The 25435-nt window shown below is 41.9% G+C and overlaps 1 protein-coding gene across 5 annotated transcripts in view; it reads right to left on the bottom strand.

Annotated features, from left to right (window-relative positions):
- dennd2da (DENN/MADD domain containing 2Da) overlaps nucleotides 1-21337 on the bottom strand; it is a 33500-nt gene extending 12163 nt beyond the window's left edge. For 2 of the 5 annotated variants that reach the window (XM_086277387.1, XM_086277390.1), the window contains exons 1-6: nucleotides 21135-21337; nucleotides 12853-12919; nucleotides 12662-12745; nucleotides 11624-11689; nucleotides 1483-1530; nucleotides 1080-1172 (exon numbers count right to left, since the gene is read on the bottom strand). In XM_086277387.1, the coding sequence (XP_086133513.1) occupies nucleotides 1080-1172; nucleotides 1483-1530; nucleotides 11624-11689; nucleotides 12662-12745; nucleotides 12853-12919; nucleotides 21135-21164 (388 nt within the window). In that variant the 5' untranslated portion in view covers nucleotides 21165-21337. Of the gene's footprint in view, nucleotides 1-1079; nucleotides 1173-1482; nucleotides 1531-4751; nucleotides 5192-11623; nucleotides 11690-12661; nucleotides 12746-12852; nucleotides 12920-21134 lie in introns of those variants that run through there. The other 3 variants (XM_086277389.1, XM_086277391.1, XM_086277392.1) reach the window with 3 other exon arrangements.
- Nucleotides 21338-25435: the final 4098 nt, after the last annotated feature.

The raw sequence follows: 25435 nt of genomic DNA, 5'->3' as shown, positions 1-25435 counted from the left end.
ATTTTAGTGTTTACTTCTGAGTGTAGTTTTTATTTGCATGATTTTATGATGTTCCACTGTGGACCTGCTGGGTATGGGACAATTAGCTGATAGTGATCACCTGCTGAGGCATGGGTGTGTCCAGATGTGGCCTATCAGCTGTTTAAAAGACCTATTAAAAGGAAGCTAGGTGAGCACTGGGGGGAGAGAGGCCCCAGAAGGCCAGCGTGGAAAAGAGGGACCTGCTGCCTGATCGTGGGGGTGTGACGACTCATTTGGAGACCGATCTGTCAGCATAATGTGGCGACCCAGTGCCGACAGCGGGAATGGCGCCAGCAGGGCACCTCTGCATGCATTTGTGAGTAGTGTCTCCACTGCTGTTCAAAAAAGGGAAATGCTAAATGGACTGGTTCTTTGGTTCTTATGTAGTGCTTTTCTACTCTGCTTCAGCACTCCAAGCACTTTAAACAACACGCTACATTCACCCATTCATACAACACTTAAGTGCTTTCTATCTAAGATTTACACATACTGAACACATCAGGAAACAACCTTCAAAACTGGATTCAGTCTCTGGCTGCAGACTGAGGGAGCCAGAGGTTGAACCACCTGGCTGTAATGACAGTGTTCAGGCTCAAACATAAAACAGCTGCTCTGATGCTGAAAACCTTTAAATGTCTCATTTTTAAACAATAGCCTTGTATGTACAATTAATAATGGCTTTAAAATTATAATCATTCTATTATTAATTATTCAATTATACTTAAATATTATAATAAATATAGAAACATTTCACTGCCCTGATGTCTGGTGGAGACTGTACTGCACAATATTAAAATCTCTGCCCTTGATGCACTGGGTTATTTAACCAGTACTTCCTGTGTTGTCACAACAAATGCGCGAGAGGAAACGAGATTTAACGCTGGCCAAAAAAGACCTAGCATCTGCAACAGAACACTGCTCACATCAGCTCAGCGGTGCACGTGAGGTCAACCACGACTACAGTCACACATTTGGAAACTGTGTTGACATCTAATCACGACGTGTCCAAATGTCCAGCGGCACCTTCAAAAATCAGTTTTCAACAGGATAATACTCACTGTCCCTTTTGCCTTTGCGGAAGGAGGACCAGATGGCACTAATCCTCTTGAAGGGCCCTTGTCGTCCGTCATCTTCGCCTGATGGAATGGCACCTGGAGAAACCAGCAGCTGCTCAGTACTGAAAACATACGTCGGTGCTCACTTCCCCATACCTCCTCTGCTCGTTTAAAGCCTCATAAATCTCTGTCCTCTTTTCCAGCACTCTAGCTTATCAGATTTCTGTTCAGGTTAAGTCCATTAACACCATTATGCCTGAAATAAATGTGAAACTGTGACTAACATGTCCTATGAGTAGACTATAAAACTCACAAGGCAGTTGTTTTAGTTGAGCATTCTTTAAGACTGACTTTCAGTTATGAAACCATTACTCGAGTACCCAAAGGAAAGATGATCTGCACTTACCATGCTTCTCAGAAACATCCGTGATGATGTTACCCATGGGTTGTTCACCTAAACAACACAACAGAATACGTGAATGAAGATGTCCGAGTCAGCTTCTGTCTATGTTCTGTGCACGTACACAAAAAAATGACAGCTACAGGTATTTGGATTGTATTAATTAAAGTATAAGAATGCAGTGCACTACAACAGTGAGACGTTAGAAACCAATGAGCTGGAATTGAGCCCTTTAGACCCCACGCCTTAAGTCGCCCTGTGTAAATAACAAGCGTAGCTTTATGATTAGCAGCTACGATGTACTGAGACAACAGCCCCTAACATGTTTCTGTTACCTAGCAACAAAGCTTTTGCTACATAGGTCCTCTTTATTAATCCCGTGTTTATACTGCAGCGCTGACAGTCTGCTGAATCATCTGTTTGTTTTACACTCTGAGGAAGGAATTTCCCCCAACTTGTGCTTCACATCATCTCAGAATCAAAAACACTGGAGAGCAAGCCTTTTTGGTAAATAGACAGCATCAACAACAATGTGTTAAATACCATTTAAACTGTACATCACTTAAGAACTTGGTGATAGGCTGGTTTCTATCACCAAGACAAACAAAGACAAAGCTCAAGTTTATCAGTTTGTTTCAAAATCAAAAAGTATTAAAGAGGCAATCAAAGGCAGGGAAAGAAGTGCTTCGGACAACAAAATACATTTAAATATATAGTTAAACAACATTTTGTCCTACAAACTTTGGAAGCTTATCTATCTCACATCCACAGCCAAATAAAAGTGAAAGTCAACTATACCAGTGTTATTTCTGTGGGGTTTTCTTTCTATATTAAATAGATCCATCACCAAGTAAGCAGTTACCATAAAATAAGTAAATCTTTGTGTCTAAAACACAAATAATCATTGCATGGAAGACAGTTAAAGTAAGTCAGAGACATCAGCATCCGAACAAAGACTTAAATTAGTTCCCAGTGGGTTTGTAGTCAGCGGCTCTAAACACCAGTCTTTGTCGCTCCTAAGCTCCCATCTAGTGTTTTTAAGCTGCTAACCCAAACATAGCAGGCTAGATACAACCCTGTTTCCATGCACAACTGGCAGACTAAAGACAAAGGCCAAAAAGAGAAGCCCTGGCTGCAGCAGGGTCACTTGCCTTGGGAGACCAGCACAGCAGCCATACGACGACGAGTGATCGAGATGTGAACCTGCCAGCTGGTCAAAAAATAGAAAAGTAGACAGACTGTCTACTGGCTCACCTATGAAACCATGAAAGTATCACTTCCTCTAAATAGATGGTGTTCACTGAAGGGTCCCTGAGCTCAGATAAACAGAGTGAATTTGGCTCTTTTCTAATCACACTAACCACTCACAGTACTTCAAACCACTGTTTGACCATACAATGAAACTGAGTTTTGTCCCGGAAACTTAAAGTTATCCAAGTTTATCTACCTCACATCCACAGCCAACAATTAGAATAGTATCTGGAAAAAACTCACATGCACAAGGCGATCGTGTAAACTACCAACTGAAACCCCCAGCCAATCAGAGTGTTCAAGCCCTGAACCATTTCTGTCAGTCAAAAACACTAAGTCACATAAAGAGGGGGGCTCTCAGCAGGGAGCAGGTGCTTCAAGAGTCAAGTTGCCAGCTGAACTCAAGACTTCAGGAAGTAACTAGTTTCTATCTTAAGCAAAAAAGTAAAAGTAAAGTTAAAATTAATACATCCATTATAATTCCCAGTCTCTCACACACGCATATTATTATTATTATTATTATTATTATTATTATTATTATTACATGCCAACTTTAAGCCAATTGCACAAGTCACCATGAACTGTGGAAGCGATAGATCGATAGATATACACATAATGCAATTAAATAATCATTTTGAAAACATATCACATCATATCAGGAGGCTAAAGTATACGCTGACTGTGTGGTTGGTGGAAAAACAGAAACAAACAAAAACAAACCAAAGACAGTTTCTAGGTTAGATTCAATCGATCCGTCTGAGCTGAACTCTGTTAAACCAAAGTTCACTTTGAACACCACAGCTCTTCTAAATCATTTTGAGCTAACTCGTTTGTGGTTGTCACTCCACTCTTTGCTGCATGTACATGTTGAGCGACCACACTCCACACACAGACAAATTGCAGCCAGAGCAGATTAAATAAGCAGCTGCAGGACACAGTCCAGGTTTCACTTCAGTCTGGCCAAGTCCCTGACAATGTTTACTGAGTCTGCAGTACACAACTTTGGCATTTGCAATCTGTTGTCCTGTGTAAACACCAGTGGCAGTGCCTTCCTACTCAGTAACTTGCAGAACTGTGCTGAATGAGCCCGCGGGACAAAAACACGTCTCAGGTTGTGTTTTAGTGTCAGTTTGACTCTTTCTTGACCCTACACACTGCTGCGTTTTTGAGCTACTTCTTTTCAGCTCTGATGTGATGTGGGTGTAAAAAAAAAACAAAAAAAAAAAAACAGCCCTCCCTCGGGCCCACAGGGTCTTAAACATGTTATAACAAGATGCTGTCAAGTCAAAGGAGGTGATTAAAGCAAGACTAACTAAAGCTGCCTGATATCCTGTTTCCATGTTCTTGTTCATTCCTGCAGCCTTTATATCACAAATCTGCCAATTTATCTGTTTACCCAATGGAAAGTTTTATCCATGATATAGACTGTTTCCCTTCATAAGCACCATGTGTTTTCCACCTAAGCCTGCGCTGAAAAGGTGTTCTTCCAGCAGCTAATGCAGCTAAAAGCAGCCTTTCAAACTGGCTGTCATTTCACCTCCTGAGGCTACAAGGCAATCTACAGCAACATCCACAACATGCGCACAGTAGATGAACTAAAACAGATGTGAGGGCAAGCTTACAGACCATCACAGTTCAAGCTGACCACAAGCTAAATGATCATATGTGCACCTGACACAGCCCCAAACAACATTTTAGGCTCATACCATGAACACAGCATCACGACAAGCTCAACAAGTTTCATGTCACGGACTGTAAACACATCACAGAGGTCAAGTATTTAGGTCGTAACCTCCACGCTGCACTTTATGTCAGCTGTAAATGAACAGCAGAGGTTTCCCTACAATGAAGTGGAAAAACACCGATACACACATGGGCGCAACCTGTTCGAGATAAGTTACTTCAGCAAGTTTCGGCAGGTACCGTGTTTGTCGAGAAACTACACCGCTCAGTAACATCATGATAATAACTTAGGTGGACTCGGGTTATCCAGCGGTAAGACTTCTCTAATATCCAGTACTCACTCCATCTGTTTTTGGGGTTCGTCAGTCGGACTCCTTTCCGTCTCTTCTTCACAGTCTCACTCATTGCTGCCGCTCTACTGTCGGGGGTTCCTATCAGCACACTCAGTAACAGCACGGCAGTATTTTACCATCGTCATCCCGCTGCATGCTACACACATAGCATTTTAACCTCGCGCTCAACTACTATGTACGCTGAAGTAGGTTACCGCTGTAGGTGCTGCGTTCGCGTTATGTGGGACAAACGAAGTGTTGCGTGTTTCGTTCGGTTCTTCGCGGTTTTATCGTCCCACTCTTGAGGACCTGATTTGCTTCTAGAAACTACCGAGCCAAGAATAAAAAGCCAACAAAAATACCATAAAATAAGTAGAAGAAAGTTAATGAGCGGATGTTGGAGTCATGTTGTCGCAACAAACCCGATATTCATGAACGCAGCACTAGAGCCCTCAAACATTGCTTCATTTAGTTATTTTTCGACGGAAGCGGTTAGCTCTTCCAGCTGTATGCAGCAAGCAGGCGGTGACTTGAAACAGCAGCGTGCCAACTCAACTCCAACTCAAACTCACAAAGCACAGTCAGGCCTCCTTAATTGGTTTTCTGTCAGAGACATGATGAGACTGGATGACACCTCTGAGAAATACTGTTTGTTAGTGAGGGCGCCTACGGGAATTAGTGATCAGGTCAGGTACAATTAAATACGACCTACTCTTTTAAAGAATTCAGAACGCTCTAAAACTGAAAATTGCTCTTTCCACAGGATGAATCCATTTTAGATCAAAAGTGTACAACCACACCATGGTACTATGTCAATTTCAAGTCATTCTGATTTTGCCTTCCAAAATAATGGCCTGTTGAAAATGCCCATAACTTACCTAACTTTCAATGATTTCAGAATGCTCTAAAAAGGAAATTTTCTGTTTCCACAGAATAATTTCACTTTAAATCAACAGGATACAACCTCACGATGTTACCATGTCAATTTCAAGTCATTCTGATTTTGCTTTCCAAAATAAAAGCCTTTTCAAAGTCAAGGCTGGCTTGACACAAGTGGGAAAACTGGGATGTTGTGAAACACAAAATATAAATGTTTTAATCACAGGGAATGTTATCTTCTGACTGTAATCATTGAGCTTCATGCCAATATGTCGTGTATGAACTATCGTATTTGTCTGAAGGATTGTGTATAGTCCGTGTAATAACGATGCAACCGTAAAATATAAACATTAGTACGCTTCGTTATATTTAATATTACTGTAGGCATAAGGATAAATTATGTTACAGGCTCCTGGGACGAGTTAAAGCTGGATATAATGTACATCAACAAATGAGAAACTTTAGGACATGTTTTACTCAATTACCTGCAGTGTTGGGGAGTAACGGAATACATGTACCGCCGTTACGTATTTAAAATACAAAATATGAGTAACTGTATTTTAATTTTATTCTGCAACCTAGACATCCACATTACTCACTCTCACGTAACACATACTGTACATATAGGGCCTTGGGGGTGGACACGTTTTACAGCATCCAGAGGATGGTCGGTGTACTCCAACCCACCTCTGGCGCTGGTGCCCTACCCTCAATTTTAAATGCATTTAGACACTAAGGGTTTTCGGGAAGAGCTGTGCTGCTCTCTGAGAGGAAGCAGGAACCATGCTCTCCTGAGTTTTAAATGCACTTTAGAACAGCACACATCAACACTACATATGAGCGGGCGTAGGGAGGTTTGAGGTCTTCACTCACCCCGGTTCTGTTAGCCGTCAGGGCTGGGGGGCTGGGAGGAGGTGCTGGCCGTCAGACTGGGGTCTGGGATGTGGGGCCTCCCTGCTACTGCAGATAAGGAGGTGGTTCGCTTGCCTCCACCCCAGAGAGAAGGGTTACATCTCCTGGGTCTAGGTGCGGCTTGCCCCTCTGAGGGCGGGGGTACCTGGACCTGGGATATAGAGTATGTTTGGGGAGTGCGACTGTCTGTGCAGTGTCTATTTGTGTCTGTCTACACGTTGGGTGAGTGCCGAGTATTTGGTTGTGCATATGGGGTGAGAATGCACGTCTGTGTCCGCGTGTGCCTGTTCGTCTGTGTCTATATGTCAGGTTGGGTCTTAGACTCAACCTCTCTGGGTACATCTCAGGCCCTCTAAAGTACGGAGGCCTATCTCCCCTCACCACACTCCCTGCCGGTGGCTGATGCCCTCAGACGTTGGTGTGTTGGTGGTCCTTGTCGTCTGGGGCTGGGCGCTCATGTATGTATCGGCTCACTCCTGGTGGCCGATTGGTGGGGCCGGGCGCCTGTGGCCCAGCTGGGCTCCTTCCGGGGGGTGGGATGCCGTCAGGCCTCTGGCCTCTGGGCCTGAAGCTCGGTCCTCTCTGGCACAGCTGGCTGCCGGCAGAGCCCGCGGGCACGCCACTGCAACCCCCTCTGGCCTCTGTAGCTGCGGGGTGACCTCTCCTTTGGGGCTCTACTCAGCTATTCCCAGGAGGGTGGCATGGTTCCCCCCCCTTTGGTGGTCCTCCTCGGGTCCTTGTACTCTGGGGCCTCTGGATATCTGGGGCCTGGATCTCCTCCATACCTGCTTCATACCCTGGTGGACAGGGCTATGGCTCCCCACACTCCCTAGCAGATCGTTACATGGAGAAACCTTTGGAATACAAGCATGCTGATCCACACAGGTGTACACACGGGTGTTCACAGACGCGGACTACAGCTTTCTTGGCTGCTGCCTCAAAGCACATCGTGCGCTGTCTATCTTGCGTGCTGCACAATATCGTTTATTATTTAGTATCTACTGTTATCTACTGCTAGCTAGTTTATTGTGATGGTGCTGTTTTTTTTATTATGTTGCTCTTTGTTGTTTGCTTTCTCTTCTGTTTTTTTTCTCCATACAGGTGATCCAGGTGTTTTGTTTGTTTGTTTTTTCTTCTCTCTCTTCCCCCCCTTTCTCACCGTCTCTTCTCCCCTTTGGTTTTCTTTCTCCCTGTCCTATCCCCCAGTCATGTCTGTCCCGTTTCACAGCAAAATCTCCAGTGTTAAATTAACACTAGAGAGTGTCTATATGGGTCCACACCTCTGAGTGTTAAATACAACACTGTTGAGTGTTAAATTAACACTTTTGACAGTGTTATATGTTTAAAAGTAATGGAATACATTTTAAAAGTAACCTTTCCAACACTGATTACCTGTCATATTCAAAAATACGTGATTTTAAAAGTTAAAATAAATTGATATTCAGTAAACTTTCACGTATTAGTTTGATCTGGTTTACGATGGTTTACTTATCTACAAATGCCCTGTCATGCAAAGAAGAAGCCCGGTGTGAATGCGGCGTCTCCTCTGGGCTGAAGTAGAAAACTCTTCTGACTACAGGCGAAATTTTGCTGTTTGTATTAAAGAGGAGAGAGACCACCCGGCTCGTTCTCAGCGCTCACTTAAAAAACCTGCATCTCTGGTGTGGGTATGCATCAGTGCATCAGTGACTGTAGAATTGTCCACTGAAAGATATATACATGTTTCAGAGCAACGTATCCTCCCATTCAGTTTGTCTGTTTGAAGGAAGGACTGGCAGATTTCAGCAAGATAATGCTAAACTGCACACTGTATCTCTCACAGCAGCACGGCTTCATAATTTTTAATGCACAGGTACAATACACAATCTTCACTTTTCTAATTATTCTAAATATTCTTTGCTATTTAAACATCTTTCAGTAACCTGCTCTGCTCTGTTTGCACACTACAACCTGGGTTTGCCACTTATCTGCACTCTAATTTTAATAACTGTACAGTACTCTGCTTTGGTAACTATTGTCCACGATGTAAATATGTAAAAATTGTGTTTCTGTTCTGTGTCCTGTTCTGTTTGTATATGTGTGTGGGGTTTTTTGTTTTTGTTTTTTTTGGGGGGGGGGGGGGGGTTTGCTGCTGATACAACCAAATTTCCCCTTGTGGAACAATTAAAGGATTATTCTATTCTTTATTTGGTTTAGATCTACATTTTACAGTGTCGCAACACGAGCTTTGTATTTATTTTAATCTAATCTGACACTCTGTCTGGTTCCAATTAGCTTTTAAGCATTGTCCACAAATTTTCACATTCGTCTGCCAGTCAGCAATTGCCAGCCGCCTCCCTCCTTAGGGACTCCATCTGTATGGCCTCCTGAAGACCTCTGTCTTCTCAGTCACCACCAGCCTGTTAGCCAGAGGGTTTGTCTTTTATTCTGTCATCACCAGCCCGGGCACCTAAGGAGTCCTGTCACTTCCACAAAAGTAGCCCTCCTTGGCCTTTCTTCCATTTATGGTTTTCTAAGGGGTCCTATCCCCTTTGCCGATGCCAGCCTCCAACCAAACCACTGGAGGTCTTTTTCATCTACACCAGTTGGCCACCTGTGCGGCTCCCAGAACACCTCCTCCGTTGGGCTCCTGGCCGACCCGTCGAGCTGCTCAACTCTTGTCATGGATTATCTAGCCATCACCTGAACTCTTTTTCTGCCTTGGTTTTGTATACGTCTGTTACCTGTTTTTCATTTTGTGTTTTGGTTTCAGTTTTGGTCATTTGACTTTCTCCATTAGTTTCAGCAGTGCTGCCAGGTTTCCCCTCCCCCCCGCGTTGTCTCCTCTTCTTTGTGATGTCCGTCCTCGAGGTTGTTTGTTTTCCCACCCTGCGGTTCCCTGGTGTTGACCTGCATTTGTCTTGGACTTTTTGTAACTTTGTGAATAATCAGCATTAAAACTACATTTCTATCATTTACACCTGGTTTCCTGAGTTCTGCATGTATGCTCACCACACAGCCATTTCCTGACAGCGTCCTCCTTAGAGGGAGTGGATTTGTTGAAAATAGGTCAACCTTGTTTTATGATGATTCATGAAACAAGACCTTTCACATTGTTTTCACTTCTTTTTAAAAATGACTTTCATTTTCATTCTGTATCCGAAAGCTTTTTCTTAGATTCAAACCACCAGTATTTGTGTTATTTGTCTAACTGTGTCTGAACACATCTGGAGAGAAATGCTGACAACACAGCTGCAGTACTTTTGAGGATTGTCTTTATCCACAAGAATTACAACCAAAAGTAACAAGCAAGGCCATTTTTATATACTTTATATAGTCCAGGCTGTTTAAAGACAGTGTTTGAGTGCCATGAGTTTACATTACTGACTCTGCATATTAATGGGGAACCTCTTAGATCAAAATTCCCAAATAAATTGGCTATTTAGGAATACTGCTCACCTTTGTCGGTGAGCAGTATGTTTGAGCTCAGTCATACCTAGCTAAATTTCATCAACAAGAATGACGAGTACCAGAAGCAGTCATGCATGCTCAGTCAACTAAGCATGGGGGAATCATGTGACTACATGATCTCATCTAGTCACATGACTACTTGACTCCTCCATATTTCACACATGAACTGGAAGTATTTGGGTTGTTGCTATGTCCCTTCTTTCCCCACCTTTGGCTTTCTTGGTAAAGATTTTGGTGTTTCTTCACACCTGCATGTTTACCTTGCTTCAGTGTGAGCAATGACATTTCATCTAAAATTCCCTATTTACTGTGTGTGAATAAAATTTTGTATTGTAGAAGTAGTTTAAAGTGTAAATAAAAAAAATTGTCACACACTGCATCTGCAGACGACTCTTTAAGTCAGCTGGTAGTAAGCAGTGTTGGTCAAGTTACTTGAAAAAAGTAATCATTAACTAATTACTGATTACTTCCTCAAAGTAATCCCGTTACTTTACTGATTACTTATTTTCAAAAGTAATTAATTACTTAGTTACTTTTTAAAAACACGATTTACAACCTGAATAGGTGATAAAGTGATAGATCTTTCAGCCCAATTCTACTTTTTCTACATAATCCATCATACAAAATGTAATCAAATGGAAAAGTCTCTTTTTAAAACTTGTTTTATTAGTTTTAATCTTTTAACTTTATGCATCAAGCAAAAATTTAATTATATGCAACATTCTCTGACTGGAAGAAATTTGTTTAATATTTAAACCGATTTTCTGCACATTCCAGCATATAAAACATATCTTTTTTTGTGTGTTTACACTCACTCTTTCAAATAGATGCAAGTAAAACACAGCAGAAAATAAATAAAGTCAAAGACTCAGTGGTCCTTTTGCTCTATTTGCACCTGCAAAGCAGGAGTAGGGTAGGCGGAGGTTTACCCTGGTGCAGGTGTGCCGCAGTGGTCAGTGGAAGAATCCACGAGTTTCTCTGAGTTTCCCCATTACGTCATAGCTACTCGGTGCTTGCTCGGAAGTTCAGGGTTTTTTTTCGCTGTAAAAGAAGTTTTCTTCCCACGCACAACGGACGCTAATGTTTTGTCACTTTTTATGGAATCAAACTCAAAGTAAGGCCAGTACTTCCACGCTTTAAACGCTGCACGCTCATACTCTCTCCCGCACTAAATACATGATCCATTGTTGATCTGCACACAGCTGTTGTCACGAACGTCGCACTTGCTTACGTCACTGTCGTGAGACATTCTCGCAAAAAAAAAAAATCACGATTTTAGTAACGCAGCGTTCCTACGGGAAAGTAACGGTAATCTAATTACCATTTTGCAATAGTAATCCATTACTTTACTTGTTACTTGAAAAAGTAATTGGATTACAGTAACCCATCTCTGGTAGTAAGTGAAGGAGGTTATTGTGGAGTGTGATAAACCGCTGATGGTGATTAGCCAGTTCTGGGCACATGAAGATGCACAGGTGTTGAAATATCCATGGGAACAATACTGAACACAGAGCTGCCCCAGTGAGTCCATCACAGTGTGAACATTAGCTAGAACTTGTAGTAGAAGGAGCTTTGCATGTTTGAGTAGAAAGGTGTTATATTAGTACCAGTCCACATTAGCATTCATGTTAAACACATACCTGTCTTCATCATGTGTTTCTCACCACCTGAGAGCTGTGAGTCCCCATCATCATCTGGAACAGATTCTGGGATTGGAAATGAGTTTGGAGATTATTATTTATTATAAAACATAAAATCAATCAATCAACCCTGACTCAGTTTCATTCTTTACAATGTAATGTCTTGGCACTATCCTATGGATGCTGCAGTTTGATTTGGACTTGGTTTCTCGTCTCGGGCTGACTGTTTTTTCTTTTTCATCTAATCTTTTTTAACATCAGCATTGATTCTGGTTTTCCCTTCATGAGTGAATGTCTGAGGGGAAATGTCACTTTTATGTAGTTGGACCTAAAACACTCTTATTGAAGTTTTTACAGTTACCTTTCTTTGTTTGTTTTTGCCTTAAGGGCGCATGCTTCTCTTTTACAGCATTGTCACTGCTTCACCTCCAGGCAAAGGTGTTTCCTTATTTAGAGAAATGTGACTGTTCTTATATGCAGGTGGTATGCCACTTGGTTTATTTAACTCTGATTTACTAACACAGGTATGATGGGCAGGTGTGATAGATTCTTCCTTAGCCTCCCCTCGTGTGACTGAACTGCCACTGCCAGAAGGTAAGCCTGTGTAAACCTTTATTTGTGAGTTACACTGCTCTTGCTAGAATGCTGGTGATTGTTTAAATGAACAATCTTCATCTTTGTTTGTTTATACACTTCTAAATTGTACACTTTGACCAGTTTAGTGATGTAAGTATGTTGGCTGAGAGACACTGTTTGTTCACTGTGGGCCCCTCAGGCTGGGGCCTATCAGTAACACTAACTCCGATGTACACAACAACAGATGGCAACAGATTAGTGATATTACTGATTTATTACAGTTAATTGGTACATTATCAAACATGGATTGATTTAATTGTCAACTTGAAAGGGCTCAGAAAACACTGTTTTCTTTTAGTGCTGTGACACTGTAAATATAAGGCCTTATTTATGAGAATATCTGTGCCTGTGTTTGCATAATGCTGCATGATGGTAGTCAGACTAGCACAACAGGTTTCTGACCTTTTCTTGATGACTCTCGCGTCGATGAAAAAGACCTGAGGCCCCTTCGCCGTGTAAATCCACCGTCTTCACTGTTGATCCTTTCTGGAGGCACAATACAAACCGACTCAATGAAAAAGTTATTACTAAGCTGAACAGAACATTCTTGATTACATGAACACATCTATGAATTTGTATCATCACTGTCCTACTTTTGACTCGGAGAGACGAGAAACCAAAGCTCCTCCTTGTGTTTGTAGACAGTTGCTGCTCCAACTTCTATAAAAAAAAATCAAATGACAACTAAGAAGAAACGACATCTTTGTAAATGTTCAGTACATTCACATTAATGCAGGAGCTGTCAGTGATGACCTGTAATAGTGCAGTAACAGAAGTCAACATGTAATAAGTTTGTGGTGTGTTGCTGAAACATCTTCAGTACGCTCTTGAGGAATGAGGTTTGTGGCACTTTTGTCTTCCTGCAAGTCCTCTGCAGACATCTGTGTATACGTAAGTGCACAACATGTCACTTTGGGGTCATCTAACTAATGAATGTATTTCTCATGTTTTAGTTACAATGACTACTGTAGAGGGAGAGGATGACACACATGCACACAGCTATCTGTGTTTGGCAATCTTTGTGAGATATTTGCTGCCATTGTTAAGTATAAGTCTAACAGCTCAGTGCCAAACTCATTCCTTACCAAGACTTTATTTAACCTGAAGCAAATCTCGACACTCAAACAAGACTTTTAAGGGGCGTAAAAAATTTAAAAACTTCCAACTCTTATATTTCAAACACTATTATTATTGAAAACAAAGATATTTAGATATATTTATAAATAAATTGCCTCACTCTAGAGCAGTGGTTCTTAACCTTGTTAGAGGTACCGAACCCCACCAGTTTCATATGCGCAGTCACTGAACCCCTCTTTAGTGAAAAATAAAATATGATTTTTTTTCAAATTCAGATATGTTTTTTTACTGGTGCGCAAAATAAGCCGTGCATGTCATGGCAGAGGCTCTGCCGAACCCCTGAGACCAACTCACCAAACCCCTAGGGTTTGATCGAACCCAGGTTTGCTCTAGAGAAAGCTGCAACCTGCAATCAGCCATTCTGCATTGCTTTTTACTTTTTATTTTGCAAGCACTGAAACTCTGGGTGTATGTGTTTGGTTTGTTTCTGTGTGTAGATAACTGTTTTAAACTACAGATTAGGGGTGGGTTTTGGTTATCGATTTATCTATTAAAATCGATTCTAGCTTGGATAACATGATATCGATTCATTAAAATCCTGAATTGATTTTTAAATATAAATTTATTTTGCCCGAAACGCCAGAATCTCAGGTTAAACTTCACGAAATTTCAACAACCACCAAACAGCTAAAACAGTAAATGAGAGCAGTTACACGGATTCTGCACAAAGATGTAAAAGCACGGACCCCACGAAACATCAGAATCAGTGAGATGTCGCCTTTCTCACCCGACAGCACGGGCACGGTCGGGGCTGAAAGCCGACAGCTCACTGATTCTGATGTTTCGGCGGTTCCATGCTTTGTGTTTGCGCCCTTTCTGAAACTGCAGGTTTTTATCTCTCTCCAAACAATATTGACTGAACCAGCAGCAAAAGAAGATCCAAACTATGGATCACAATTCGCTTCACATAAACATCGTCATGAATTTCCTCTAACTTTTGCTGTTTTGCTTCCACCACGATAAAATCACACTTCCTGCACAGCTCTCTCTCTCTGTACTTCAAGAACAGTTTCCCATCTCAAATCTCTGTTTTCTGCATTATTCGCTGCGCTGTCGGCCGCTGTCTTTTTTTTTTTTTTTTTTATAACTTAAATGACCTTGGACAAGAGAGACTAATTTCTGCTGTTCAGTACTGAAGAAATGTAAACTTTTTAAAATTATGTAAAATTGCAGAATATGTTTAAGGTTACCTGCTATAAAAAACCGGGCCAGGAAAATCTCCTTCATGTTTTTCTGTCTGTTATCTTCAGTTACTTTGACACAAAGGCATCTGCTGTGATGCTCACTTTTGATAAAGTCTCGCAAGTGTCAGCTTTCTTTTTATAGATATAATAATAATATGGAAATGTACTGATACGTGATCAGAATTATAATATTTCTGACTGTCTGAGGCAAAATTTCTCCGAATTGAATTGTGGATCGAATCGATTCAGGACCTTGTGATCGTCACTCGAATCTAATCGATCGATTCGATTTGAATCGATTCTAGAAATCAGTGACGATGCCCAGTCCTACTACAGATCCTGGGTATCTTCATTGGGATATACATTTTGAGAGACAAGCTTGCTTATAGGATATTAAGATTCATCCTTCAGTTAATCCAAAATGCTGCAGCAAGAGTCCTGACAGGGACTAGAAAGAGAGAGCAGATTTCTCCTGTTTTGGCTTCCATTCATTGGCTCCCTGTTAAATCCAGAATTCAAAATCCTGCTCCTCACATACAAGGTCTTAAATAATCAGGCCCCATCTTATCTTAATGACCTTGTAGTACCATATCACCCTATTAGAGCACTTCGCTCTCGCACTGCAGGCCTACTTGTTGTTCCTAGAGTATTTAAAAGTAGAATGGGAGGCAGAGCCTTCAGTTTTCAGGCCCCTCTTCTGTGGAACCAGCTTCCAGTTTGGATTCGGGAGACAGACACTATCTCTACTTTTAAGATTAGGCTTAAAACTTTCCTTTTTGCTAAAGCATATAGATAGGGCTGGACCAGGTGACCCTGAATCCTCCCTTAATTATGCTGCAATAGACGTAGGCTGCCGGGGGATTCCCATGATGCATTGAGTTTTTCCTTTCCAGTCACCTTTCTCACTCACTATGTATTAACAGACCTCTCTGCATTGAATCATATCTGTTATTAACCTCTGTCTCTCTTCCACAGCATGTCTTTATCCTGTCTTCCTTCTCTCACCCCAACTGGTCGCAGCAGATGGCCCCGCCCCTCCCTGAGCCTGGTTCTGCTGGAGGTTTCTTCCTGTTAAAAGGGAGTTTTTCCTTCCCACTGTCGCTAAAGTGCTTGCTCATAGGGGGTCATATTATTGTTGTGTTTTTCTGCATATGTATTATTGTAGGGTCTCCCTTACAATATAAAGAGCCTTGAGGCAACTGTTGTTGTGATTTGGCGCTATATAAATAAAACTAATTGGACTGAATTATAGCCATCTGGCTGCAGTACACAGTAACCCACCCCAGGTTTTAAAAAATTATTGAAGAAGAAGATGATGAATGGATTGTCCATTTTTGGCTGCCATTTGGAACATTACTTGGAATTCTTCAGGTACTAAGGTGAAAATATAAACTTTGTACAGTATTCGATGTAGACTGACCGCCATGTTTTGTCCTTCTATGTAGCAAGTTTCCAAAAATAGCACCTTAAGTGGTATTTATGTTTAACACTTGTGCGTGTGTGCGTGTGTGTGTGTGTGTGTGCGTGTGTGTGCGTGTGTGCGCGCGCGTGCGCGTGTGAATAGTAAACTGTCACTACTGAATCCCAGTTGTTGATGAGTTTTTCTGACTGTCGACTGAACATACTCAGCTGAGCTGCACATACTGCATGAACATTACTGGTCCTGCATGGAAAGACAGCCACTATTTATAACAGAGCAAAATGACAGGACATGATTAGGCCCTATGGGAAAACTCCCCGGCAATATAAACCACATGTGTAGAAAGGAATGCATCGCAGTAGGATCAGTGGAGCATGGTGGAAAATATTTGAAAAATTAGGTTGCAGCAGTAAAACACAGGTGTTTTTCTTCTTTTGCCAGTAGTCGAAATGATCCCTTATTAAGCTCTGCAGCAGAATGTCCAGGAAGGCTGTTCAGACTGGGGATGATACACAAAGGCAATCAGTGCTTATTTATTATGAATAATTAGAGCTAATGCATAAAGGTGGAAATACAAGTTGGAATTTTGCTTTTTAAAAACAGCTTCTGAATCAAATTGTCACATTTAGCTGACTCACTGATCCTCTTCAGTATAAATATGTGCAATTAATCCAAACATGGTCTCCTCTTTATTTTATTACTTTATGTAGGAGGCAGTAAAGGTCTGTTCAAAGTCTAGAACAAGTCCTGCTAACATCTGTAAAGCTAACAATTACCTTTATCTTTACAATCTATTTTGTTTGATATGTACACAAGCTCCAGCATAAATGTCTATATCTCTCTTTCTCCAGTGTTAGTTTCACATCTGTTTCTCTTTGGCTTTTTATGTTTAAAGTTCAATTTAAAAGCCTTACAGTCTCGAATGATCGAGTCCTTTCATATCTAGTTCTCATGGTACCATATTATCCTGACAGAACACTTTACTGTGAGAGTGAAGGTGCACATGTGGGTTCATGAGTGTCCAATATGGCAGGCTTTCAACTATCAGCCCAACGTGTCAATGCACACATCAAGCAAATATCTCTAAAATTAGAAACATCCTGTCTCAGAGTGACGCTGAAAAACTAGTTCATGCATTCATTACGTCCAGGCTGGACTACTGTAATTCATTATTATCAGGAAGTCCTAAAATCTCCCTGAAAAGCCTTCAGTTAATCCAAAATGCTGCAGCCAGAGTGCTGACAGGGACTAGAAAGAGAGCATATTTCTCCTGTATTGGCTTCCCTTCATTGGCTTCCTGTTAAATCCAGAATTCAAAATCCTGCTCCTCACATACAAGGTCTTAAATAATCAGGCCCCATCTTATCTTAATGACCTCACCGTACTGTATCACCCTGTGAGAGCTTGTGGCTCTCAGAGGCAGAGCCTTCAGCGTTTAGCTCTTCTGGGGAATCGGTTCCTAGTTTGCATTTGGGAAACAGACACAATCTCTGCTTTAAAAATGATTAAATGTTTTTTTATGAATATATAACATCTGCAAGGTATTGTGCGGTAATTTCACAGATAGTGTATTTTATTTGACCAAAATTGCTAAAAAAAATGACAGAAAAAAATAGAAATGTATAATTTATATTATTCTTAAGATATCCACAAACTTGATGACTGTGAAAAAGAAATGCCTGTGAAATTACAGGCTTACTTCATTCAAAATATAATCAGTATTAGTTTATATTACTTTATTTACTTTAATTACTTAGTTTTTGTACTATAAAAAATGTTAGTAAGAAGGCAAAGGGTTAAATTACAAAGCTTCCTGCAACCAATTTTACATTTGTGCAGGGCGGGCACTCAACACTGTTTTTATCAGCAGTTATCTTTCAAATCAGCACAGACACACATTGCACGTTATTCTACAAGGATACACTGTGGAATTTCCAACCTTTTGAAAGAGAAGCTGAAGACTTTTGTTCAATAACAGCAACAAGAGAAAATTCAGAGGAGGAAAACTTTATAGTTTGTACCAGGTGAAGAATGAGAAAGGGACCAGACTAAGCAGTGATATAAGCACCACGGACACTCGAACACTATAAAGTTCTTGCAAAAACACCAACAATTATTTTGAGGGAGGACGAAGACCACTCACAGTGTGCAGCAGGTACCACGGTACATGTTGCATCTGTAACCAACTGTAACACACTCAAGCTAAATAGCAATAGCATGCTAACATAACACAGTGTCTTTACGCCAGCTTGGCACCAAATCGTTGTGACCCGTCATATTACACAAATTTAACAAAGGTGTCAACTAACGTTTATTAAACTGTTGAACCAACTCATCCCTCTCATGAAATTAAGATCAGAGTGGGCTCGTTGTTTTTCCAGCCACCTGTACAGCACCAGTGGTAATAATTAGGCTAACGGAATTAAAAGTAGCAGCACAGGAAGTGCTTTTTTTTCGATTTTTTTTTCTTTTAGATGTTTTTAAGGACAAGGGTAGCCCTGCGACAGACTGGCGACCTGTCCAGGGTGTACCCCGCCTTTCGCCCTATGACAGCTGGGATAGGCTCCAGCGCCCCCCGCGACCCTGAAAAGGATAAGCGGAAGCGAATGGATGGATGGATGGATGTTTTTAAGGAGAAATATAGCAAAGTGAACTGTGTTGTTGTTGTATTACAGCAGTACTATGGTACTATAAGTGTAGCTAGTGTTTTATTAAGCTCTATTACAGCTCTATCTTAAGCTCTTAAGCTCAATATTCAAATCCATCAGTATGTGCATCTATAATTAACAGTATATTGTTTACTATTACATTTTATGGATATTTAAAAAATGATAATTCCATTATGTTTATGTCAGACTATACATAAAAACCATTATACAGTTGATACAATAAACGGTAATGAACAGTAGATACTAGTTTAATAAAAGTATTTTTACTATTTTTTTTATTTTAGTTTCATAGGCGCTGTATCATATTATTACAATCACTATGAAATAAACAACATGAATGACATAATAAGCCCCACTAAAGAGGACCTTTCAGTGATTTTAGGCCTGAGTAATTATACCAGGACAGTGTTCGACCACATTATTGGATCATTTCATTGTTTTAACACATCTAAGTACATTTTATTTTGTAAATACAGAAACTTTTGAGACTGTTTGGCCTCCCAGTGTATGTATACAAAACACCGTAACAACAAACTCTGCTAACACCCTTATTATGCCACTAAACATATGTCTTTAAAGAACACATAGAAGCTTTGAATAAACACACCTGATCCAGCCCTAACTATATACTTTTTCAAAAAGGACAGTTGTAAGGGAGAGAGGGTGTCTGTCTCCCCAGTCCAAACTGGAAGCTGGCCCCATAGAATAAGGGACCGAAGGCTCTGCCTCCCTTTCTCCTGTTACGTACACTAGGAGCCACAACAAGCTCGCCGTCTGAGAGCCACGGGTTCTCAGGGATGATGCGGTGCTATAAGATTATTACGATAACATGGGTCTGATTAGTGAAGACCGTGTATGTGAGGAGCAGGATTCTGACAGAAACTGAACAGTATTCCTGAAAAACTCTGTTTTTGTCTGATCATTTCTTAATAACAAGTAATGAGCACGTCACTAATTTTATATAGTATATGCAAGGAAATCCGACCATAAATTATATGTAATAATCACAAATGACTTTCATCTCTGCTACAAAATACGTACACTGAAGGGGGTTAAATTTGTCCTCAAGAAACAAACTGAAAAAGAATGAAGTTGACATCAAGGCGTAATGAGTTGGTTGTAAACATGTAAGACTCCATTCAGTCCCCACGAGAAGGCGGCAGCAGGGAGAATCTCAGGGTTTGACTCAGGAACTGAAGCTGTATGACGACTGTTGTACATATTTCAGGATGTCGGTGTGGCAGTTTGAGCTCCAGCTGATCTGGCTGTCTGGGGTATTAATGCTTAATATCTGGAGTTAAGAGCACACTTGTTGCCAAAAGCTGTGATTTAATTGGTCAGATCTGTTCATTTGCATCAGCAGAATCTGATAAAACTAAGATTAGTTAATAAATAAATAAATAAATGCAAAAGTAACAAAATTTTTTCACAGATTTTATACAGCCACCGTAGCCAGGCTGATAAGTATTAGTCAATCATTAGTGAAGATCTGCTTATGTCCACAGTATTTTATAGAAATATTTCATAAGAGATTAGAACACGCCCGGGTGGTAAACTTTGAATTATAACTATGTAACTTGGTGCAGCATGGTGGCCCTGTTTGCCTCACAGCAGGAAGGTCCTGGGCACAAATCCACTATATGCCTGTGTGGGTTCTCTCTGGGTATAATGGCTTCCTCTCACAGTCCAAAGACATGCACTTAGTTTGTTAATAGTAGGTTAACTAGTGATATTAAATAGGTGTGAATGATTGTCAGTCTGTGTTGGCCCTGCAACAGGTTGGTGACCTGTCCAAGGTGTGCCCTGCCTCTTCCCTTGGACCTGAACCTTTTTAATAAAGTATGGCTGTTGAAAATCTCTACCACAACAAGGTAGTAAAATATATGCACTGCGTACATGTACTTTAATGTATAACAGCTCCGTTTTTTCAGACACTAACCACCATTTAATACATAAACATTATACAGGAAGTGGCAGAAATAAGGGTTAATAAGTTCTCCAGGCTGCACCTGTCGTGATACTGCAGGTTGTTACAATACAAAGTCATCAAAGGTGGTTTTTAGTCAGTGAAAGGACAGTGTAAGCAGGGTAAAAGTCAAACCTATAACATTATTGCTGTACCAAGCAGCTTTATAGTAAAAAGCAAGTAAAAAGTTGTAGTGTAAAAGCTGATAGCTGAAGTTAAATATAAATATTTTGTGGCTTCAAAAGTCGCAGACACTCAGTCAAAAACCTTGCAGGCGACTGGTGTGTTATTGTGATGTAATTCATGATTGTCAAGGTCAAGATTTGATTTATTTATTTAAACCTTATATATCACCCGTCTTTTCCCCCAGCCGGAAACAGACTACATTTAATCTTGTGCAAAATTAGCCTGAAAATGTCAGGTTAATCAAAAACAGCCACACAAGTGTTGCAGTCCTTGAACTTTAGACACAAAGACGTAATGGAAGTAACAAACTCACCACCTGCGTTTGCTGGGATATCTCGTCCATTTTTCCTGATTTATCCACTGCTAATATTAGGTCTCTGACATACGGTTGATTTTATTTCTTCCCCGGTAAACAAGAAAATGCTCCTCTTGACAGCATATGTGTCAAACAGTAATGAAACAGCAAGTGCACATGCATGAGGAAGTGCAGCTGTTGAAACGTGTGGTTGACGGACTTCACTCTCAGACTGGGATTTCCTCTTTCAGTGTTAAACCACGGTACAGTGACGCAAGCAGCACAATGCTGTTGTGTGCCGTGCAGTCAAACCTGTTCTTTAACTGTATAACTGGTTAAGCGTTGTATTTCTTGGAACATTTATTTTAAGAGCGTGTATAGACCTGCCAGGGTTGTAATCTAATACTGCACAATCTGTCGGCGAGCTTTACGGGCCTGGTGAATGTTGTTTGTTGTAAAAAGTGCTTTGACTTCTCTGAATGAGCCGAAAAGTGCAACAGGAATTTTACTTGTACAGCACATGTCATTATGTTCAAATCGAGGTAACTTAAGGCAGCTTCAAACAAACTTGGATCTAGTTCTAGGACTAGGTGGGACAAAATGTACAGGGTTCAAACCACAGAGCTTTGTGAATTTATACAAAGATTTGAAAAGCATTTCTTAAGGCATTGGAGGCAAAAGAAGAGAACTCAGTGCTGAGGTAACATGGTCACATTTCTGTGAACCTGTAAGCACTCTGGCTGGTGCTGATGATGAGTCCTGCAAAAAGTGCATTTTCTGTCCCTCTTTTTCTGTTGATGTAAAGATCAACTGCAATTTGAGATTTTTTGATATTAGCAAAATATTCTAAAATGAATTTCTCAAAATGCACTATGGTGACAAAAGCATTTGCTCATCTGCCTTCACATGCGTATGAATTTGAACGATATCCTGTTCTTAATCTGCAGGGTTTAATAAGATTTTGTTCCAAGCTTTGCAGATATAACAACTCCAACTGTTCTGGAAAGGCTTTCCACAATGTTCAGGAGAATTTCTGGCCATTATGCCAGAAGCGCATTTGTGTCATCAGACACTGATGTTGGATGAGAGGGCCTGGCTCGCAGTCTCGTCCCCATCGTGTTCTACGGGATTGAGGCTGTGCAGCTCCGTCAGTTCTTCCACACTAATCTCACTCATTCATGTTGTTTTGGACAGCTTTGTGGACTGGTGCGTAGTTATGCTGGTGCAGGAAGGGGCCAACCCCAAATTATTCCCACTAAACTGTCCATGGTGGTTCGATCCCTGGCCTCTTCAGTTTGTATGCCAAATATCTTAGGGCATGATACTAACCTCAGGTTGCTCTCTGATGCATCCATTGGAGTATAAATATGGCATGGTATGAATGGCTAGTAGTGAAAGGTGCCTTGCTTGCTCAGGTACAGTAGAGAAGAGCTATATAAGGTCCATTTACCATTGATCTTGGTATGCTGGTAAGCACCGACCATTTTGCTCGCTGTGTCAGACGCTGATCATGACCCTCACCTATGGTCACAAGTTGTGGGTAGTGACCGAAAGAACAAGATCGGGGATACGAGCAGCAGAAATGGGTTTCCTCTGAAGGTTGGCTGGCCTCTCCCTTAGAGATAGGGTGAGGAGTTCGGCCATCCGGGAGGGGCTCAGAGTAGAGCCGTTCTCCTTCACATCGAACGGAGCCAGTTGAGATGGTTCGGGCATCTGACAAGGATGCCTCCTGGGTGAGGTGTTCCGGGCATGTCCCACCGGGAGGAGGCCCCGGGGCAGACCCAGGACACGCTGGAGAGATTATATCTCTCGGCTGGGAATGCCTTGGTGTTTCTCCAGACAAGCTGGAGGAGGTGGCAGGGGAGAGAGAGGTCTGGGCTTCTCTGCTTGGGCTGCTGCCCCCACGACCCCGCCCCGGCTAAGCAGAAGAAAATTGATGGATGGATCATGTGTCTTTGTGGTTGGTCATGCAGTTCTAGATTTTTGTAACCTGGCACATTGCACCGCGGCCGGGTTGAAGACACGGGCGTATGATCGTGTCAGTTTTTCCCAGCATTTTATGATGTTCCAGTACAGAAATGTAGATACATACAGATATACAGAGGGAGACGTTGGAACAGTTTGAAAACTTGAGTTTGTGTCACGGTCTGGGGGGCAGACCGTGGGGAGATGGGGAAATAGGACCCAAACGCTGGACTTAATGGAATGAACAGTGGGTTTATTTACAGTGAGGTAATGGTACACCACACATTGAATCTCCAAAAGTGCTCCCTCGACTCCCGTGACGTGTCTTCTCCCAAGTGCTGGTATCCCGTGCTCTCTGCCCCTGTGCCTTCACACACCCCGTGTGTCTTGCAGTCCTGTGTTCCGCTGTCCTCCTGGGGAAAAACACAGACACAGCCGTTATGGCACCAACTCCGGCAGGCATACACTTTAACAACACTAGAAACACTGACATGGAGTCTAACTCAACGATCCTGCGCCGGAGGAAGCTCCATCGCTCTGTTAAGTAGCTCCCCCGTAGCTTCAGTTCATCTCAGAATGGTTAAAACATACCTTCTTAGTTGAGCCCTGGCTAGATGTTGAACAGGCACAAGGATCTAGAGATTTCAGACCTACCATTTATTAGCTCAAACATCAAAAGACATGAATGCTTTAAAAGTATCAACATCAGCTTTTCTCTAACAGCATGGTGGGAGTTTCTAAAAATAACGGAGTCTTCATTAATCCCATGCAAACGTACACCTATCTGGAATAACCCTGACATATTACAAAACAATAATATGATTAATTTCCCAGAATGGAGTTGTAAAGGAATTAAATACTTAGAACATATATTAGAGGGAACAGAATTTATTCCATTTGACAGACTAGTTGAACAATATGGGATCAACAAGACAAGGTTTTTAGAATATCAACAAATTAAATCCATAGTAAAAAAGAAATTTAACCTCAGTCAAGTTGAATTACAAACACCACTAAGTGCGGCACATTTTCTTACTCTTAAATCCCCCAAATTATTATCTAAAATATACAGAACACTTTCTAAATTAGATGAATCAATATCCCTTCCTACTGCAAAGTGGGAAGCAGATTTATCAGTCAACCTAGACCAAAACTTCTGGTCTCAGATTTGCTTAAAAACTTTTAAATTAATTAAAAATCCCAGTCTGCAATTAATACAATACAAAATACTTCATAGAGTGCACTATACAGGTCATCGGATGTTCAAGATGGGCTTTACATTTTCCAACAACTGCTCACACTGTCAAGGCAATACACCAGACAATTACATCCACGCTCTTTGGTTCTGTCCACCAGTGCAAAAGTTTTGGCGCGAGATATGTGAAGACTTATCAAAGTGTCTGAAATGTAACATTCCAACTTCCCCCTTAGTGTGTTTGTTGGGCAGCTTAGATAATGTCACTTCAGAAAAGAATATAGCCCATATGATCTTCACTGCCCTATGCATAGCCAAGAAAACAGTCCTCATGAACTGGAAAAATAAAAATAATCTTAATTCTAACCAATATAGAAATTATCTATTAGATTACATTAGTCTTGACACAGCCTCTGCCACCACATTAGATCAATTGCTCTGGGCCCCTTTTATCAGCTCCATCACCTAGTGGGGGTGGGGGGTCATAGTTTGGTCCCGCCTTCACTGTTGTGATTGGTGAGGGGGTAGGGACAGGCTTAGGGCGTCGGGGGGTTCCCCGGAGGCATCTTCCTTGGGGGGCTCAACCCGGGGTAGCGGTCACGTCCGGTTGAGGGCTCTGTTGGCTCTCAGGTGACTGTTTCCTCGCGGCTGCGTGCAGCGGGGCTAGGGGAGGGTCTGTGCTGACGGACGCGGGTTACTGACCTGGCAACCTGGCTGCCCCTGGGTGGGTCCGGGATGGGCGTGAGGTTCTGGGGGCGCTCCGTCTCTGGGCTGGGGCCCGGGCCGGGCCTCGGGGGCTCGGGTCCTGGTTGGTGTGTTGCCGGGGTTGTGGGCGGGTGGGTGCATGGGGGCCCGGCCCTGGAGCAGGGTGCCGCCGGTGCATCGAGCCGCCTGGGGGGCTCTTCAACTGGTGGGGGGGATGGTCACATCTTGCAGGAGCTTTCTTCTCTCAGGAACTCTCTGCAGGAGGGGGAGATACAGGAGAGGTGGAGGAAGATCTCAGCCTGGGCGTTTACCGTCTTATGTAGTCTGGAAGATGTGTGGTTGGTGGGGTGGGTGCAGTTTTCTCTGTGGTGGGGTTGGGTGGACTGTCCAGGGCTCTGTGGAGCCGGGGGGCGCTACTGCACTGGGCCCCGGTCTGATGGGCCTGGGCCCCCCT

This window comes from Aulonocara sp. 'chitande type north' Nkhata Bay, linkage group LG20, assembly GCF_057382095.1.
Source record: "Aulonocara sp. 'chitande type north' Nkhata Bay isolate Kocher_YH1m ecotype deep benthic linkage group LG20, A_spYH_male_GT1.1, whole genome shotgun sequence".
Classification (NCBI taxonomy): domain Eukaryota; kingdom Metazoa; phylum Chordata; class Actinopteri; order Cichliformes; family Cichlidae; genus Aulonocara; species Aulonocara sp. 'chitande type north' Nkhata Bay.
Note: the sequence above shows the minus strand (reverse complement) of the source record. Positions and strands in the feature narration are given on the sequence as shown.